Source organism: Arachis hypogaea, chromosome 11, assembly GCF_003086295.3.
Source record: "Arachis hypogaea cultivar Tifrunner chromosome 11, arahy.Tifrunner.gnm2.J5K5, whole genome shotgun sequence".
In the NCBI taxonomy this organism is placed as follows: Eukaryota; Viridiplantae; Streptophyta; class Magnoliopsida; order Fabales; family Fabaceae; genus Arachis; species Arachis hypogaea.
The window spans coordinates 132,781,715-132,799,472 of record NC_092046.1 but is presented as its reverse complement, the minus strand read 5'-3'; the positions used below and the strand labels follow the sequence as shown (position 1 = coordinate 132,799,472).

The 17,758-nt window shown below is 36.0% G+C and overlaps 2 protein-coding genes across 2 annotated transcripts; one reads left to right on the top strand and one right to left on the bottom strand.

Moving 5' to 3' along the window:
- Positions 1 to 944: 944 nt before the first annotated feature.
- Positions 945 to 3,551, top strand: LOC112722673 (metacaspase-4). The gene is made up of 2 exons (XM_025773781.3): positions 945 to 1,566; positions 2,379 to 3,551. Exons 1-2 carry the CDS (start codon positions 1,221 to 1,223, stop codon positions 3,296 to 3,298), a joined length of 1,266 nt encoding a protein of 421 aa, XP_025629566.1. The 5' UTR covers positions 945 to 1,220; the 3' UTR covers positions 3,299 to 3,551.
- Positions 3,542 to 12,522, bottom strand: LOC112722672 (pleiotropic drug resistance protein 3). Its single transcript, XM_025773780.3, has 24 exons — positions 11,620 to 12,522; positions 10,970 to 11,093; positions 10,723 to 10,808; positions 10,420 to 10,504; positions 10,005 to 10,164; positions 9,844 to 9,920; positions 9,710 to 9,763; positions 9,532 to 9,622; positions 9,098 to 9,399; positions 8,685 to 8,966; positions 8,275 to 8,588; positions 7,986 to 8,146; positions 7,807 to 7,907; positions 7,553 to 7,706; positions 7,342 to 7,482; positions 7,163 to 7,236; positions 6,737 to 7,069; positions 6,358 to 6,648; positions 6,129 to 6,212; positions 5,651 to 5,784; positions 5,255 to 5,482; positions 4,984 to 5,155; positions 4,638 to 4,892; positions 3,542 to 4,084 (listed from the first exon to the last, which is right to left on the bottom strand). The coding sequence occupies exons 1-24, from the start codon at positions 12,000 to 12,002 to the stop codon at positions 3,818 to 3,820; spliced, it is 4,353 nt and encodes a 1,450-aa protein (XP_025629565.1). The 5' UTR covers positions 12,003 to 12,522; the 3' UTR covers positions 3,542 to 3,817.
- Between the last annotated feature and the right edge of the window lie 5,236 nt (positions 12,523 to 17,758).

The window sequence follows — 17,758 nt, the reverse complement described above, 5'->3', positions numbered from 1 at the left end:
CCCAATACTTTCTCAACTTGCTCACACTCTTGCTAACTTAGGCATTGGAGTGTCATTGCAGGTACCACCCCCCATTCTTCCAGACGCACAAGTCGAACGGAGGAACACCGAGTTTCAGGTGCACCAGCTGGCCACCTCCCTCACACGTTTGGGTCAACCAACGTCATCCGGCCCACTAATCTCCGGTTACCCACCGTAACACATATCATATTTTTATAGATTTTTTTTAACCATCCAATTAAAAATTAAAATAACTAAACATAAGGGGAGCAAAATCTAACAAAGCCAAATTGATGGCCGAAAACCTCCGCATCACCATAAAACAAAATACTCCCTTTTTGATATCACCACATCCATAGTGGACAAACCCACCGAACTCCAAATCACCGTACACGTGACAATATCCCCACCCGCTGTATATCGCAGATGAAGACGCTGGGACGGTAAAATTCGCCCGCTGCCAGGGGCTGCACAACCGCTGCATTAGTGGGCTACGCGACGAACGCAACATGCAAAGGGGTGTCTTCGTCGGACGTTCTCGGACAGCTGGGCGGCGTCGGGTTGCGTTCTGGGCGGCGGATGGTGGTGATTTTCGCAGCGTCAGAGAGAGTGGAAGAGACTACCGAAAAAATGGATCTTCTCAATTTTTTTAACAATTGAGGGAGTAAAGTGTGATCTTTTACCATTAATTTTATAAGTGAGACCAAAAATAAATACGAGAAAGAACAATAAAAGATTAGAGATAACACTTTATACCCTCTCAATTTTTTTTAACAATTGAAAAGATCCATTCCGATTGAAAAAAAAAACTGCCACATTCTTTACACGTGTAAAATTGAAAAATATGTAACTTCCATAACCAGATTTTTATTTTTTTTAAAGTAAAAATTAAAAATTATTAAAAATTAATTAAATTAACTATAACGAATTATAATTTCAATTTTATCTCTATAAACTCATTGTCTCCCTAGGCTTTAAATAACATTGATTATTTATGCACCGTTACCTACAGTTTTTTTTGGTGACTTTAAATTAATTTTAGAGTTCACCGTTACCTACAGTTGATAAAGGGGGAAGGTTACATTTTTAATAATTTTTATTAAAATATTAAAAATGATCGTGTTATGTTATCGTTGTTGATCGATCGAAAGTCTTATCAGAAAGACAGAAAGAACAATCATTGATAAAGAGAGAGAGAAAGAAAGAGTGAGTCAGATACAATGGCGAAAAAGGCGGTACTGATCGGATGCAACTATCCGGGAACCAAGGCTGAGCTCAAAGGATGCATCAACGACGTCTGGCGGATGCACAAATGCCTCGTCGACCGTTACGGTTTCTCGGAGGATGACATCACCGTCCTCATCGACACCGACGACTCCTACACTCAGCCAACCGGCAAGAACATACGCTCCGCCCTCTCCCGCCTCGTCCGATCTGCCCGTCCTGGCGACGTCTTGTTCGTCCACTACAGCGGCCACGGCACCCGCCTCCCCGCCGAGACCGGCGAGGACGATGACACTGGCTATGACGAGTGCATTGTTCCTTGCGATATGAACCTCATCACTGGTCAACTCTTAACCTTATCTCTTTACTCTCTTTTTTAGTTTTTTGACTCGTGTTTTTCTCATTTTCCACTCATCGCCGGTGGATGAAGTGTGATCCAACGGTTACGAGTATCTTAATGAGTAATTGAGTATACACTAACGAGTCATGGAAGCAATTCTCATTTTTCTTGATAGTTAAATCACCGGTCAACTTTATTTGATCGAATTATTCGTTCACGTAAAGTTGCTTTACTCTTTTTGCTGTTGATCGTTTAGAGATAACGAATAAATAGATCCGATCCGGATCGGGTAGCTTTAGAGGTTGAAGGTGTCTTTTTTATGATTTTCAGTATATGCTTGTTTTTATATTAAAGCTGAAGATACCTAAGAAAATTCGGATGCTTTAACTTTATAGTATAACTAGTGCAACATTTTTGCTCTTTTCGGAGTCTGATGTCAAATTTTGGTTGCCGTTAATGGTGATTTATACTTTATATTTTTTAAATGATTCTGATTCTATTGCTATTCCCAGCTGATAGTTATAGTATTTCATATGATTTATTTGATTTCCTTTTCCTTTTGCTTGTTCTATTTAAAAGCAGAAGTAGATGAGTTTGGATGAACTAAAGTGATGAAACTTTTAAAGCGATAGAGTGAAGAGAGTAATTAGTCTTGGATTATTTAATAAGATCTATGTACAATATAGGCTATTGATCTAATTATAATTACTCTCCAACTCTATTACTTTACAAGATTCCGGCCTTTAGCCAAACTAGATTGTGCTGCTGTGATTTCTGTGGAAAGTAATGAACTGCTTGGTTTTGTGTTTGCCAGATGATGATTTCAGGGAATTTGTAGACGGGATCCCAAGAGGTTGTAAGCTCACAATTATCTCAGATTCTTGTCACAGTGGTGGCCTAGTTGAAGAAGCTAAGGAGCAGATAGGGCATAGCACAAAGGAGGAAGATGCTGGCTCTGGCTCTGGCTCCGGCTCAGGGTTTGGATTATCAAGCTTCCTACACCGGAAGGTGGAAGATGCCATCGAGTCTCGTGGGATTCATATCCCCTCATCATTGAAGCATCATGGTAGACACAGGGATGACGATGAAGCTGAAGACAGGGATTTTGAACTTCCGCGTGGTGAATATGGCTATGTAAAGAACAGGTCTCTGCCACTTTCAACTCTCATTGATATACTCAAGCAAAAAACTGGTAAAGATGATATAGATGTTGGGAAGCTGAGACCTACACTCTTTGATGTTTTTGGGGAAGACTCTAGCCCTAAAGTAAAGAAGTTCATGAATGTTATCTTCAGCAAACTCCAACAAGGTGGTGGAGGTGGAGAACAGGGTGGATTCTTGGGGATGGTGGGTAGTCTTGCCCAAGAGTTTCTCAAGCAGAAGCTGGATGAGAATGATGAGGGATACGCAAAACCTGCCATGGAGACACCTGTTGGAAACAAGCATGAGGCATACGCCGGATCAACTAAGCGTGGCTTTCCTGATGGTGGGATCCTGATGAGCGGCTGTCAGACTGACCAGACTTCGGCCGATGCAAGTCCTGCTGGACATTCTGCCAGTGCTTATGGAGCTTTTAGCAATGCAGTACAGGCTATAATTGAGGAGACTGATGGTAGAGTTACAAACCATGAGCTTGTTCTGAAGGCTAGAGAGAAGCTCAAGCGAGAGGGATTCACTCAACAACCTGGACTCTATTGCAGCGACCACCATGTTGATGTTCCCTTTGTTTGTTGACCTGTTCCCATCTTATTCTGGCATGGAATAATGTTTGTGTGTTGTGTGCTTGGAATGCTTATGAATTACTTTCGTTGAACTATAGATGCTGTACAATATGAATATGTACTTCAACTATAATGTCAATTATCATTTTATATCCCAAATTTAGTAAAGAGAAAGAAAACATGTAACTTATTTTTAGCTTATGAGGAAGTCTATTGTCGGGAACTTTCCAATGAAATAAAAGCTTATAATATCATATGGACAAAAATCAGAGGTTTCATTTTCTTTGCAAATGCACCCTTTCTTAGGGAATAAGCCCTATTTTCAACTTGTACATCTTGGATCATCTTTATCACTATATATTTAACTATCTTATCCTTGTACAAAAAATTTGAAAGAACAAAATAAACAACATATATGAGAGGTATTGCCCATTGAGGTAATCATGCATTTCTATACTCCTATACAAGAAAATCTGTAGCCACACCATACTGCACAAGAAGCAAGCTCTGTGTGTTGTTATGTCATATGTGTCTATCTCTTTTGGAAATTCATTTTGCCTATGCAATAGGCAAAGAGAGAGGCATAAACAATTGGGAAAGCAATGAGCACTACTGCCGCAAGGCTTAATCTGTCATGCCTGAACCCATAGTAATCTTTTAGGAATGCACCAACTTGTTCTTTCTTCCCAAATATGGTTATCTCCTTGTCCATGTCCCCATATTGTGATGTTAGGAGTCCATTCAGGGACCATGCTGTTGGGCAAATCCAGTAGCACCAAACCCACCATTTAGGAATTTTCTGCATATCAAAGACAAATAGGAATTTACTAACTGTTATTGATTATGGTCAGTCATATATTCTCATCAAATACATAAGTTACTGATATTATTTGAGCTACAACTATCAATCCGTTAGAAGTTTAACAAGTGGTGATTCGTTAGGAAAATATTTGTTTTCAAGACTTAATTATGAAGAAAATTGTTTTATATTGAATCCTGATTTTGTTTTTCACTGTTATCCTTCAAGATCACGTATGCAATTATCCTGGATAAACATTTCTAAAGTAATAGCAATAACGTTATGGTCACTCAGAACAAAATCTTTTTCATCATGGACTGTGAAATTCCTGCATTTTGAAGTATTACTTTCTCCACAATGATGAATTTTGTGAGAAATAATTTCAGTGTAAAAAGTATGATAACATCAAAGTATTGGTCTATACAGCATTATTATTCTCCACATGTCAAATCTAGATCCAAATTTTATTGAGCAACCAAACTTCAGGCCCTTAAAATGATAGGAAAAAATTAGACTGTGATAAAGAAATTTTGAGAAATTAAAAATGACTTACAGGTCCTGGCATGAGGAATCCAGAGAAGAGATTGAATATGGTGTAGACTGCAGTTGACAATACAGAAGCTATATCCAGATTTGTGCTCAACGACATTATCAGCATTCCAAGATATACAAAGTACAAAAATGTGCAAAATGTGGTGTAGAAGTACCAAAAGACTTTTGCAACTGACCACTCAAAACCTATCATTGGATATGTGATTCCCACATATAAAATTGCTTGCACTAAGATATAAGGTATTTCAATGGCCACCTACAACAAAGAATATACAACTCAGTTCATAACATCACTGGTTTCCCTATTGAATAACTGCCACATAAATTTGATTGAGGTAACTGCAAACCTGTGCAAATGAATAAGCTATGGAAGAATACATTCCAGCAAATTTTTCTCGGTACAAGACTGAGCGCTCGGTTGCCACATATGGCAGAATTGTTGAACAGTAATTTACGCCCAAGAATATTACAGCAATATACATTGATCCAAATATATTGAACAAGTCTTGCTGATTGTTTCTGTAATCATAGAAGAAGCATATGTGAGTAGTTTCATCATTGGAACTCAATTTTAACAATATACTACTACTAGTTTCAAATATTGATAAACGAACTTACATTTCTTTCCCTTTCTGCCAAAATACTGCCCCAAATATTACTGCTGCAACAACCATGAAAATAAAACGTGTTAAGTTGTACTCAGGACTTCTCCAATATGACAAGTGTTGCTTCCAAAGGCATGCCATGAACTGCCCCAAGGTATTCTGTGGGAAAGGAGTTGAAAAGTGCAAGTCGCTTGAACCTGGCACTGGTTTACTTAACTCCTCCACCATTTGAATAGTTTCCCTAGTAAAAAAAAAAACAAATAGCAATTCAAAACACGGGATTAGTGTATGATCATAGCCATTACTCATTAGAACTGAAACTAGTAAGGTAAGGCCACACAGAACCTGAAAAGCAGAAGTTGATATGTTTCATTGAAACCAAACAACAATCAAATGGATCCTCACTCACCTGTAAAGGTGTGATTCTTTGTAGATTGTTGCAAAGTCAATTTTAAGTTCTTGTTCGATAGATGCAGAGGTAGCTTCCAACATCCAGGTTGCAGGATTATAGTTGTCTTTTATCTTTGGCACCCCAGGTATATTCTGTGGACAGTGAAAAGCAGTTTGAGACAAAGGTATACACTCCTTCAAGAGCAGTTTCAAATATTTGGATCATGACCAGTTTCATTCCTTCTTTTTTCATTCTCCGTTTTTCAGAAATGAAAAGATGTGTATGGTGTAATGCTAAATAGCACTTCAACTAAGTTCAAAAATAAAATCTATCAAACTTTATCGGCATATACAATCATCATCATTACCTTTTAATCATACTTATCATCATAATATATTACACTTCTTGAATGCCAATATAACCATTACTACATCTTTGTAAAAAATAAGAAAACTGAAAAAATATGCCAAGTACTTTGCTGATTGTTTTAGTGTACCTGAAAATATTCAATCAGTTTATTTGAATGATGGCCCAGCATTCCGCTATAAATAATCCGTCCTCCAGCTTTCATTAGAATCAACTGCATAAAGAAAAGGCTCATTTCAAGTCTCAAATATAATATTACATAGGAGTAGTAGTATTTTGTACATTAAGATGGTGACATTTTAGATATGTCAGTAGCTGTAAATGCTCAAATATTGACAACAGAAAGCACTTTTAAGTACCTCATCAAAAGTCTCAAATATGTCAATGCTTGGTTGGTGAATGGTGCAAACCGTTGTCCTGCCAGTGCCAACAACATTCTTCACTGCACGCATAACCACTGCGGCTGCTCGGGCATCCAAGCCTGAGGTTGGTTCATCCATAAAGATTATTGATGGATTGGAAACAAGCTCCACTGCAATGGTTAATCTTTTGCGTTGTTCAGTTGACAAGCCACTTTGGCCAGGAATGCCAACTAAACTGTCTTTTATGTCATCAAGTTCAATTGTTTCAAGCACTTCTTCAACAAATTTCTGCTCCATGGATACACACAGAAAAGTTAAAGAGTGTATATGTTAACCGAGAACTACAAACATGGTGCAAGTGATAAGGATGTGATACCCCTTTTGTTGCTGTATCAATCTCCATCGGCAACCGCAACCAAGCCGAGTATGTGACAGATTCTTCAACTGTTATATATGGAGAATGTATGTCATTCTGCTCACAATAACCTGAAACTCGCGCAAATGTCTTCTGCACTTTGGGGTATCCTCCAATTCTGATATCTCCTTCAATGATACCTCCAGTTTTCCTTCCTGAAAGGACATCCATGAGAGTTGTCTTCCCTGCTCCACTTACTCCCATTAGTGCAGTGAGAACTCCTGGCCTAAAGGCCCCGGTGATATCACAGAGCAATTGTAGTCTTTTCTCATTTGACCCATGCTTTTTCATCTCCTGCTCAGAAGGACAAACTTAACATTATTAATTTACAACCTTGTAAACAATGTACATAGTCATGACCATAACATAAATAGTCGTGCTAATTACCGGTGGGGTTTCAACAAAATACTGGACATCCTTAAATGCTATTGTCAGAGGCTGAAAGGGCAGGACCATTTTCCCTGTATGCATTGACCAACCATGCAAAAGGTTCCAAAATCACATGCTATTTGTTTGAATGTAAGAAATCATGTTGAGATCATTTATAATTTAGTAACTTTGTTCACCTGTGCTTTGAGTTTCATTTGATGTGCTGCCAATATCAACTGCAACTGATTTATTTTTGAGCTCCACGCTATTGCAATTTTCTTCTCCATTTAGTTGAGATACCTTCTTTTTTGAAACTAAGGCTCGAGATGCCTTAGGCTCTGAATACATTTCCATCAAATCAGTTAATTGAGAAAAATAAAATGATTGTTTGATTTTTATGTTACTTACGTTTTAAGTAAGTTAATGCTAGGATAAATCCAAAATCAAAAACTACTGCGAAACCAAGCAAGGCTCCAATTGATATCCAGTAGAAGTTGCTCTCAAAGTCTAAACCACGATCACTTAGAACCCTCCTTCCCACGGTGGTGTTTCCATCTTTGATCTGCCAATGAAAAATAGAAAATTAATAATTCATTTATATTTATATTCTTCATGACTAAGTGACCAATCATGAACACAATTATATTGATTATCTTAGTTACCTGCCAGCGAGGAGCGAGAAATTCATTTAGTGTTATTCCTATTTCCCCATATGTCATGGGAGAAAGCCAAAATCCCCATCTCAACCACCATGGTAATGATGCTGCAGTGAATGAATGAAAATTAAAAACTGTCTAATCAAAATAGTACGTCTTATAACTGAAACTATAGAATGGCTTACGTCGAGGAAGAATAAAGCCTCCAAACAAGAACATCAGTACTAAAACCAAGGAGCCAACAGTTGTGGCTGCAACATCAGTTTTGAAAACTCCAGCAAGGAAACGGCACATGGAGGTTGATGACATATGAAGAGCAACAAGCAAAATAAACTGGCGGAGAAACCTAAGAAGTTGACAAGAAATGAAAGGTCAGAAAAGCTTACAAAACAAACAGAAAATGAAAGTACTAAACTAAAAATAAGTAAACAGAAAAGCTGCCAATTTGAGCATGTGATTAACAAAATTGCTTACCTTGTTATTTCAGGGCTGTAGCCAATAACATAATATGTCACTGATGTCCAAACAATGGCATCAAGAAACGAAAATGGAATCTTTATAAGGGAAGCTGGAAGACAATAAGCCCATGCCGGATAAAGATAGAATGCTGTCTGCTTATAAACAACAGGAAGCCTAGTAATGGTCATGATCAGCTCAGCAACTCCATTAGTCATGAGGCGGACGAGTGTATAGTACAATGATCCCAATAAATAGTTTGAACTTATCAAGTCCACGCCATGTTGAGTCCGTAAGAACACCGTCATTGTGATGATTGCGGTGATTGTAAGCTGCAGAACAAAAAAGAGAAACAATAAGGCTAAATTAGTTAAGTGTTTCAAGTACCACTAAGATTAACAGAGTTGCACTAGATTCAGGGCAATGACCTGGGCAGTTTTGAATACATAGATAAATGAGTTCCGGTTCATGAGAAGAAGTTCTCTCCTCATACAAGCTTTAAAGATTTCCCACTTTCCCAAGGAGTACACGCTATGTGATAAAGAATTTTTATGAGATTGAGATTTATCAAATGGATGTGCAAGCTCATCACCTAGCATCCGTCCCCAGTAACTGCTTTTGAAGATTTCGGAGAACTGATCCACTGAGACATAACTGTAAGGAATATCCGTGCGGTACCAATATTGCCTTTGATCCTTCTTGGATATTACCTGTACAGAGTTCAACTAAGTGAGTTTTGAGAATAAGAAGCAGAATTAGACAAGCAAGAAAATTGCCTTGAGCTTGGGATCAATGCTACCAATGACTAAGACTAAAGGAAAGTTGGGATTTGTTATCTCACCTCTTGAAGAAAGTCTGCAACCCCTTTTCTTTCTGGGCACCAGAAACCACAATCCTTGAAAAACTGGAGTGCTTGACTGCGTGGGCCGTGGTATACTATCTTCCCCTCTGCCATCAATATGAGATCATCGAATAATTCAAAGGTTTCAGGTGCTGGTTGAAGGAGTGAAAGCACTGCAGTTGCATCAGTGAGGTGCACCAACTGCTGGAGACAAGTAACTATTTGGAAAGTTGTTGAGCTGTCCAAGCCAGTTGATATTTCATCCATGAAAAGAGTTTTGATTGGACCAACAATCATCTCTCCTGCCATATGATTTGGAATAGATCTTAACATGAATGCATTGAGGGGAAAAAAGAATGAATGAGGAGAACATTGAGTTCTTGATTTGTTGAATTCCATATATGAAAAGAAAAACACATTCTTTTTGTAGATACCTGTAGTTAGCCTTTTCTTCTGTCCACCTGAAATTCCTCTCTCTAATGCATCACCAACTAGTACGTCCGCACAGATATCCAGTCCCAGAATCTAGGAGGTCAAAAACAGAAGAAACATCTTAATCGAGCCATTCAATAACTGTGTAATCTAACTTAGCCCTGCTGGAAATGGATGTACCTTCAAAACATATTCTGTCTGAAGATTTTCACTTTGTCCTTCAACTGAAATTGCCTGCAAAAACGTTGTTATTTCCTTTATCAACTGATTGCTTCTTAATTATGACATATAGAAGTTTTTCTGACTACAATTACCTTCATATAGGTATCGATATCAGGATCAGGGATGATTCCTTCTTCCTTTTCCCTCCTGGTGATTTCAGCTACCATGTCTGCAATGCCAAGGACATACATGAATGCCTCTCGTATTGTATTAGTTACATTTCATGGATAATTGGTCTATTTAAGAACCTTACCAGCCCTGCTTCCAACTCCTTGACAGCGTGCTGAAAAGTCGATTGTTTCTCTCACTGTCATCTCAGGAATGTGCAGGTCATACTGGCTTATGTAAGCTGATGTTTTTCGAGGTACAAATTCATCTAGATTCTGACCATTGTAAGATATTTCTCCAGAAACCTGAATGTAAGTAAAAGCAGTAGGATGTGAATTGAGATTGCAGTTTAGTGCAACTCAATGCCTTAAGTTGGTTTCTAAAGGACTTTAAATAATAGTATCAATGATGAAGAAAAAGCATGGTTGTGCTTCTAGTCACATTCTTGGATATTTCAAATTCTGAAACATAATTTCTATAATAATGGAAACTCAGGCAAAAGGTTAGTTGAGTTCAATGACTTTAGCCCATAATTTCTCTACTGTCTTAAAAATACTGACCTTGAGAGATTGCTCTAGTTTCCCAGCCAGTGCCATTAACAAGGTCGTTTTCCCACACCCTGGTGGACCAAGAAGAAGAGTGAGCCTGCACATGAAACCATCTTTGTTATATCAGCCTTCGATCCCTTTTATTGTAAGTTGCACTTCAAATTGGTACTTCTTAGTTTTCATTTGTACCACCTATATAAGTTTAAAGAAGGGATTTTGATGTTCTGCATACATTCTTGTGCATATATCAGTACGTAGCTGAAAAGCTTCATCTTGAGCGTTAAAGTGAAGTACAAATACAGCATATTCACCTACCTTGATGGCTTTATGATGCCACTAACATCATTCAGAATGCTTATATTGGCTCCTTGAGTAGTGCATGATATAGTCTTCACAAAACCCTGTTCCAGAAATAATTTTAGCCCATTTTTGCATGAACAAATGTAAATATGTCTGTACAATTTTTGCTTCTTTTCAATCTGTATCTCATGAAATGCTTTGTACTACTCAGTTATGCATGATAGTAGCCTGTTTAGGTTTAAGCCAGAGAAAGCACACTTACTGAGAGTTGGCTAGACAAGGAGTTCCATAAAGTAGGGAGTGGCTTCCCTTGAACAACCTCACATTCTGCTTCAACACTTAGGTTCGTGTACTTAACCTCCACACTTGGTAACTTCACATTGACTCTGAAAAACAACCATTTGTCAATTCTTGAGATTCATATATACCGAGTTACCAACATTAGCTGGCACCCTTCTTGCCCAGTCCATTCTCTAACTGAGTGAAACAAATTTTCTACAAGTACAACTAGAACTATATTTGGTAAGTGTTTCAGAATAGAAATACAAAGACATTGAGACAAAAATAAGATAAAAAAGTTACGTCTCAATCCCTATCTCCGTTTTCCCGGAATAGATTTGTTTCTTTTGATATCTCTATATTTCTATGCTGAGACAACTACCAAATGGAGCCACATGTGTCTATAATCAAGTGAGAAATTCCCAGAATTGAAAGACAAAATTAAAAAGCCTTTCAAAATTACTAGAGAAAGCAAGGCTTAATCCATGGAACTGAAGAGAGAAGGAAGGGGGAGTCAAAGGCTAATACAAACTTAGAATTGGTTCAAAACAAGTTCAGTTGATCTAACACAAAGAATTTCTATTGGCAGCACGATGAAGTAGTGATCAAGGGTAGCTAGTAATTAACAAGTACCTTTCCATTCTTTCCCTAAGCTTCTGGAGCAATTGAAGGTTGTCATTCTCAATATGCTTGATGAGCCTGTCAATGAAAAGACGCTTTTCGACCGCTCCAAGCTTTGTAACATCTACTTCTCTTCTGCTGCTGCTTCTTGCTCCTAGAACCACACTCTCCTGACTAACATCAACAAAAGAAGTTTTAATCCTTTTGAAAGTTGGCAATTTCTCAATTGCAGCCCACTTTGACTGAAGCTCCTTATCTTCCTCCACAAATGAATCTGCATCTCTGTCATAGTTCAACACATGCCCTTGTGTTCTTCCCCTTGGTGTCAAATTCATTGGTGTTAAACTCCTTGGAGTCAAACTCATTGGAGTTAAACTCCTTGGAGTTAACTCCATTACTGGAAGAAGAAAAAAACTGATCGAAAACTCAGCTTGAAGCAGCTACTTGAAGCTGTCAAAACATCAAACACCTTACAGGTATGATGTCACAATTGGGACAATGATTGTGGCAAAAGAAGAAGTGGTGTTAAAGATCCTTTAAAACACAGGGAAAAGAACACATGAAGATCTTTTAGGATTTAGCAGCCACCTAAGGAGTGACCCCCTTTATTGGAAAACAAAGTAACAAACCAGTTTTTTGGTCTTATAATTGTCAAAGGTTCATTTCATTCAATGGAAAATGGAGAGAAATGTTTTGTTTTGAAACACAAAAGAAAACTAATAATAATAACAAGAGGGGGTTGTTGCTTAATATTTTAATTTGTGAATTTCTCTCTCTCTCTCTCTCTAAACAGTTACTTGTTGATGATCATTATTTCACTCCTTCCTTCATTGACCATAGCAGAGAGAAAGTCCCATGTGTACATTGTTTTATTCTACGTAAAAGCTTTGTTAATTCTTATTATAATGCCAGGTCATTATCCTTGACTTAAGGGTAATAATAGGAAACTAATATTTAGTTTTGAACTTTTGATAAATGATAAATGATTCGTTATAAAATAATTATTGTCTGGTACCTTTAATTGTGTACTACAAATATTTTCATAGTGAATTTTTGTTTGTAATTTGCATAAATTATTATTATTATAAATAAAATAAATGGATATAAATAGTTTTAGAAGAAAAAAAACAGACTTCTCTTTTCTACGTTTCTTTTCTTTTCCGTAAAGCTAATTTAATTAAATCTCTAATATAGTTTTCTTGTGTCCCCCGCAAAAGCAAAGACTATATATATATATATATATATATGAAAGTAATTATTAAGCACTTTATTACGAGGAAGATGGCAAGTTTATATGATCATATAATTCGTATCAACCAAAGAATCAAAGGCACTTTAATATTTTCTTTTCACTGCTGATGAGAGTGATGAAGTCATGAGGATTTTACATAATGAAGACAATTATATGAAAACATGGAGGAAACAACATAATATAGTGTATGTACATCTTTCAATGGGAAAGCAGTTTGAAACTTGAGATAACTTTGACTAAGTTTGTTAACAAATTAATAATCAACAACAATGTCATATTGTGATATGGTACTTTCTTATTATAGAAAAAAAAATTGTTAGTAGAATTTTTTCAGACTGATCATAGTCACAAATGTGCCTAACCCAGCCTCTTTTTTTCACATTAAAATTTTATGTGTAAGTTGTTCATAGCAGCCATGTGTTTTGCCTTTGATATTTTGAGTACAGTAGCAGACATTTGTTGAATAATGTAAGTACATTTTATGTTCATGCATGTGAACTTTCAAAGTCCTTGGCGGCTAGTTGAATTGAATAATAATAATAATAAATATAATGCTGAAATAATAAACTGTAAATTATTATTTTATTTATTTATTTATTATAATTCATTAGGTGTGACTTATCTAGATAAGTAGATATGAGCTTGAATATTTTGCCTGGACTTATACTACGTAAATTAAATTGTAGAAGACTATGTTGTATTTTCTATGTTTGGCCCAAAATTTCAAAATTACGTACGTAGAGATCAAATCCCAAAATTCAAATCCTAAATTGTTTTTCTCATGCGAAGAGATTTTGTCATACCAACCGGTCAACCGATGTAAATTTTTAAGAAGTTGAAGGAGGATATTATAGTAGTTACTAGTTAGTCTTTATTTTCTTTACACATGATATTAGTAATTATTCCACAAATATGATGATGTCACGTTTTGATATTATTAATTATGCTCCATTAATACATCTTATTAATTATATAGTATACGAAAATGATTATTTGTGACAAGACAAGTAAGTAACACCATTTGGAAAATATAAATTATTCCAAATTGTAACTCAAAATTTAAGCTTAAGCTAACATGTATCTTGGATTAACTTGCAATGATTTTGTTACTTTATGTGTGGGACAGCACCAATAACTAACTATGACTTTTCTTTATTTATTTAATTGTTGTAAATTGATGGGATGGGATGAGTGTGATTCCTAATGCAGCCTTTCCAGCAGAGCCCCTAGGGCCTTGCTGTCTTTTTTGGCTCGCTCTTATTTATTTATTTAATTATTTAACAATTCCACCTGCTTTTCCCCTATCTTTGTCTTATGTGTTCAATTTAAAAAGTCATCCATATTTACTGTACAAGATTATCACGCAATACATGTGTTTGGAAAAAAAAATAGTTTTTGACAGTCATGTGTTTGGAAATTGCAAATTGCAAATCGTACAAATTGCAAATTGAAGCTTCATTTCTCTTTTTATTTGTTGGTGTCTTTGGTCCAAGAGTTGACAAAAGGCATTTTTGTGAGTATTTTGATCTTTCAGGTTTTGAAAAACTACTACCAGACCAAAATGAACTATTGGGAACCATGTTGGGCCGTTCATTCTCTATATATATATTTTGTTGGTTTTTATGAATTTTATTTTGGATAAATATGAAGTTTAAACATTGGATCATGCCCCAAAAAATACCTTCGATATTTATTAGTTTAGGACCAACAACTAATTCTCGAAGTTCCCTTTTTGGTAGACAGGATATTTACCAAGAAACTTTCTTATACAAGGCATAACAATTAAATAACCCAAGATGTATCCAGCGTTTCTTTGAAGCCAATTTTGAACCATCGGTCGAGATGAACTTAAAGGAACAACTAAACAGAGAAGGAAGCTAGGAAGATGTGGAATTGTAGGGATGGCAAAACTTTCCGATGCATTAGGATTCTCGCAGAAATCGTCTCAAATGGAAATTTGAAGATGGAAAAAATTTTCTTCAAAAACGGAGACGGGAGGTAAAATTTTTTCGAGACAGGTGCATGACCCGAGCGAAAATTTTCCGTCCCGTCCCCGTTTTTCTCAAATTTTATAAATCTACTTAATTACTTTTAATAGTTTAATTTTTTTTATAAGTTTTTTAATCAATTTCACATGCCATATATTTAAAGATTTAGAGACGAACCCTAACTCTAATCTCCATTTGCATATTCCCTTTTTCATCAAACTCAATCACTTACAGCAGCCACTCTCCCCAAGACCCCAATGCCACTTTCCTTTCTCTCACCGCGCCCTCATCCCTCTCCATTCTCCCTTCTCAACTGAGCCGTCACCCCTCTCTCTCACTGCACCATTATTTCTCACCACTCTCCCTTCTCACTCGCGCCGTCACCACTCTCTCTACTCGCAGCGTCGTCCATTTTCCTCTTTGTTGTTGCGTCGATTCTTATATGTGCCCCTCCTCTCTACTGTATGTCCCACACTTCATCTGGACCTCTCTGTATGTTGTACTAATATAAATTATCAATATAAGTTTTTCATTAAAATTTTCATATAAATTATCAATATAGAAGATGGGGAATGGAACTCCGCGGAGAATGCAGGGATTGCGGGAAATAGGAATGGGGGCTAATATTCTCCACAGTGGGATCAGGAGCAGGGATGGAGAGCATATCTGGGTCTGGAGACGGGGAGTAGGGAGACATCCCTCGCCATCGCGCTACCCCATTGCCGTCCCTAAATTGGAAGAATAGGAATTACATGAACAAGGCTATGAAAGACTGCATCAACCTCACTGAAAGATTCTGAAAAGAGTGAAGGAGATAAATGACGCCTTTGGAACGAGAAGAAAGCAAAGCATTTTCAGACAAAAAGAGAAAAAACACATCAAGTGAAATCCTCCTCTTAATTGGGTAACTCTAAACACTGGCGACTCAAGGCACAATGAATAAAAAAAAGTGGGTGCGGAAGATTCATCAGCAATAATAAAGGCAGATGAATAGAAATTTTTTTTATTATATTAAAATTGCTCAACATCCAGGATAGAACTATGAGAAATTGATCAGGAACTCAAAATAGTCTAGACATTGGGACTAAAAAAATAATTGTTGAGTGTGACTCTGACTCCGGAGAAGTGATCGCCAATTTGAATGGGAACAAAAATTTGACTAATCATCCCAATACTCTCATTAGAAATATACACCAGCAGAAGGAAAAAAATGAAAAATTTATTTTATAAATCTTTATAGAGAAGGCAATAAATATATAAATTATCTAGTGTATAAAAATTTTAACTCTAAAGCCAGATTTATATTTTTAGGATATTCTTATGAGAAAGGTGGAGAATTAAAAAATGAACATCATTATCGCGTTTTGCTTGTAATTAGATTCTTTACTTCTTTAGATGTTAGCTCCCTGTTAATTCACCGTAAAAAACATAAAATAAATAAATAATCCAACCAATTAGTACTTGTATTAAGTCTCACGTTTTTTATAAAAAAGATAAATAGTAAAAGGATTAAATAATCTCTAAAGAAAATAAAGTACCAATTTAGTCCTCTAAGATAGTAAATGATAGACACATGATATCTTTCTATCAATTCATCAATTAAAACCTAACGGTAATAGTTATATGTACTGTTAATTACTCTGACGTGTCTATCTATAAAAGATAGTCATGTAGATAACAATTTTTAGAGCAAAATTTCACTTGTTTTGATAGAATTTATGATAAATAGAGAGCAATTGATAAAAGATATATGAAAATTCAAAAGATAATAAATGCTTTACTGTCTAAAACTACATTGTTTTCCTACTCATGTGACAGTAACGAGATAAGCACCACTGTAAATAACGAAATATATAGACAATTTCGTTCCGTTTCACATTATTCATTAATAGAAGGACATACATGTCCACCATTTACTATCTTGGAGGACTTCATTGGTACTTTTTTTCCTTCAAATACTAATTAGTCCCACATTTATATTTGTTTCTTCTTCATGGATATAAATAAAGAAAATCAACTTGGATTGGTTTAGTTGTTAGTTCACTACATCAGTTAAGTAAGTGGGTTAAGTACGATTTTGGTCTCTAATGTATAGGTCAAATTTTTTTTTTGTCCCCAACCTTTTTTTACATACAAAATCGTCTTGAAGGTTTAAAACCAAGTTTTAAAATTGTCCTTTTTATTTAAATCTTAAAATTTTGAACCAAATTACCCATAACAAAAAAATTATAAAATAAAAAAAAAGAAAAAAAAAAGAGAAAGATAGTGCTTCTGCTCCTTCAAAGGGAGAAGGGAAGTTGTCCACAATCCACCTCTATCTCTATTTTCGCTGTCACCTCCGTACGATTTTGGTTCTTAAGGTAAAGACGATTTTAAAATCAAGCTAAACCTTAGAGACGATTTTGTATGCAAAAAAAAAGTTGGGGACGAACAAAATTTTCGGCTTATATCTTAGAGACCAAAATCGTACTTAACTTTAAGTAAGTGTCGGGAGTTCAAATCCTGTCTTGCACATATAGCAACCTATTGATTAGTAACAAACTCTTAAATAAAACTTCAATCCATGACGAATTAGTTCTTGATCAGCTAGGTTGAGGGTACCGAAAAAATAACAAAGAAAAAAAGATAAGAAAAATAGTGCATACCAATCAAAATATAATTATCGGAATTTCTTTAAATAAATCTATAGTTCTAGGGTTAGACCATCTCCAGTAGGGAACTCATTTCAGTCCCTATTTATGGTCCACCTGTCATAAAAAGTGACTCCACATCAGATTTTGCGTCATAACCAATAAATAGGAACTCAAAGAATCTCTCTCTTCTCCATTAGAAGGAACTAACTTTAATCCCTATTATGGTCCCACCTAATTAATTAATTAAGTAATTAAAATTAATATAATTATTATTTTTT

Excerpts from the sequence above, each read along its gene's own strand:
- LOC112722673 (XM_025773781.3), top strand. The coding sequence starts at position 1,221 with ATGGCGAAAAAGGCGGTACTGATCGGATGCAACTATCCGGGAACCAAG. Across the intron at positions 1,567-2,378 it reads CGATATGAACCTCATCACTG|ATGATGATTTCAGGGAATTT; the intron begins GTCAACTCTTAA and ends TGTGTTTGCCAG.
- LOC112722672 (XM_025773780.3), bottom strand. The coding sequence starts at position 12,002 with ATGGAGTTAACTCCAAGGAGTTTAACTCCAATGAGTTTGACTCCAAGG. Across the intron at positions 7,908-7,985 it reads AGGCTTTATTCTTCCTCGAC|CATCATTACCATGGTGGTTG; the intron begins GTAAGCCATTCT and ends CATTCACTGCAG. Across the intron at positions 5,483-5,650 it reads AAAGAATCACACCTTTACAG|GGAAACTATTCAAATGGTGG; the intron begins GTGAGTGAGGAT and ends TTTTTTTACTAG.